The sequence below is a fragment of the Pterocles gutturalis genome, unplaced genomic scaffold (assembly GCF_000699245.1).
Source record: "Pterocles gutturalis isolate BGI_N339 unplaced genomic scaffold, ASM69924v1 scaffold24969, whole genome shotgun sequence".
In the NCBI taxonomy this organism is placed as follows: Eukaryota; Metazoa; Chordata; class Aves; order Pterocliformes; family Pteroclidae; genus Pterocles; species Pterocles gutturalis.
In genome coordinates this window covers 4,718-5,568 of record NW_010136446.1, presented here as the reverse complement: position 1 = coordinate 5,568, position 851 = coordinate 4,718, and the positions used below count along the sequence as shown (strand labels likewise).

The window sequence follows — 851 nt, the reverse complement described above, 5'->3', positions numbered from 1 at the left end:
ATTTGCATTGCAGCTGCTGAATGAAGTGGCCCATGGGGACATGGCATCGGCAGATGCCCTTTTGGAGATAGGACCAGGGGACGATGACATTTATGTCTCGGATCATGAGGAAGAGGATGATGTGTCCCTGGCCAGTGATTTGGACCCAGAGGAGCTGCTTGAGATAGAGGCCCGTCAGCGCCAGCTGGAGCGGGAGAGGCGAGAGCAGCGTGCGAAGGGGTGAGAGCCAGGAGAGGCCTCCCTGGGCCAGGGGCTTCTTTTGGGGCAGCTCCCGACTCCGGCAGTGAGCACACCCTGTCCTGGCTGGGGAGCACTGATCCTGCTGCTACCTGTCTCAGGGGGAAGTTTAAACGGAAGGAAGAGAAGGAGGAAGAAGAGGAAGGAGAGAATCCCTTGCTGGTACCCCTGGAGGAGAAGTCGGTGCTGGAGGAACGGCAGACCAGCCTCTGGTTCGGGAAGGTGAGTCAGAAATGGGCCAGAAGTGACAGGGCAGCGTCAGCCCCGACAGGTCCCCAGGTCTGTCCCGTGTCCCCTGACTCGCCATTCCCCATCCCCAGGATGCCTTTGCTGGCATCGAGGACGATGCGGATGAGGACCTGGAGCTGGGGCAGTCGCAGATGTTGGCTGAGAGACAGCGCGAGGCTCGGAGAGGTTAGTGGGGGGGGTGTCACTGAGGGGTCACAGTGGGACAGCCCCCCGGCCCAGTCTGGGGCACTGGATCAAACCGTGAGGGGGATGCTGCTCTGAGCAGGACCAGAGATCTCCAGAGGTTGTTCCCAGCCTGTATCATTACACAGTTAACGAGCTGGTGTTAGTGTAGCTTTAATGAGCTGCGTGTCTAGAGGAAAGAT

At 59.3% G+C, this 851-nt stretch overlaps 1 protein-coding gene across 1 annotated transcript in view; it reads left to right on the top strand.

The window, feature by feature from the left end:
- The window catches only part of LOC104468255 (pre-rRNA processing protein FTSJ3-like), a gene marked incomplete at its 5' end in the record, with an annotated part of 5,007 nt that overhangs the window by 2,569 nt on the left and 1,587 nt on the right, over positions 1-851 (top strand). Inside the window, 3 exon segments of the mRNA XM_010082312.1 lie at positions 14-219; positions 339-459; positions 558-651. Coding sequence (XP_010080614.1) covers positions 14-219; positions 339-459; positions 558-651 — 421 coding nt within the window.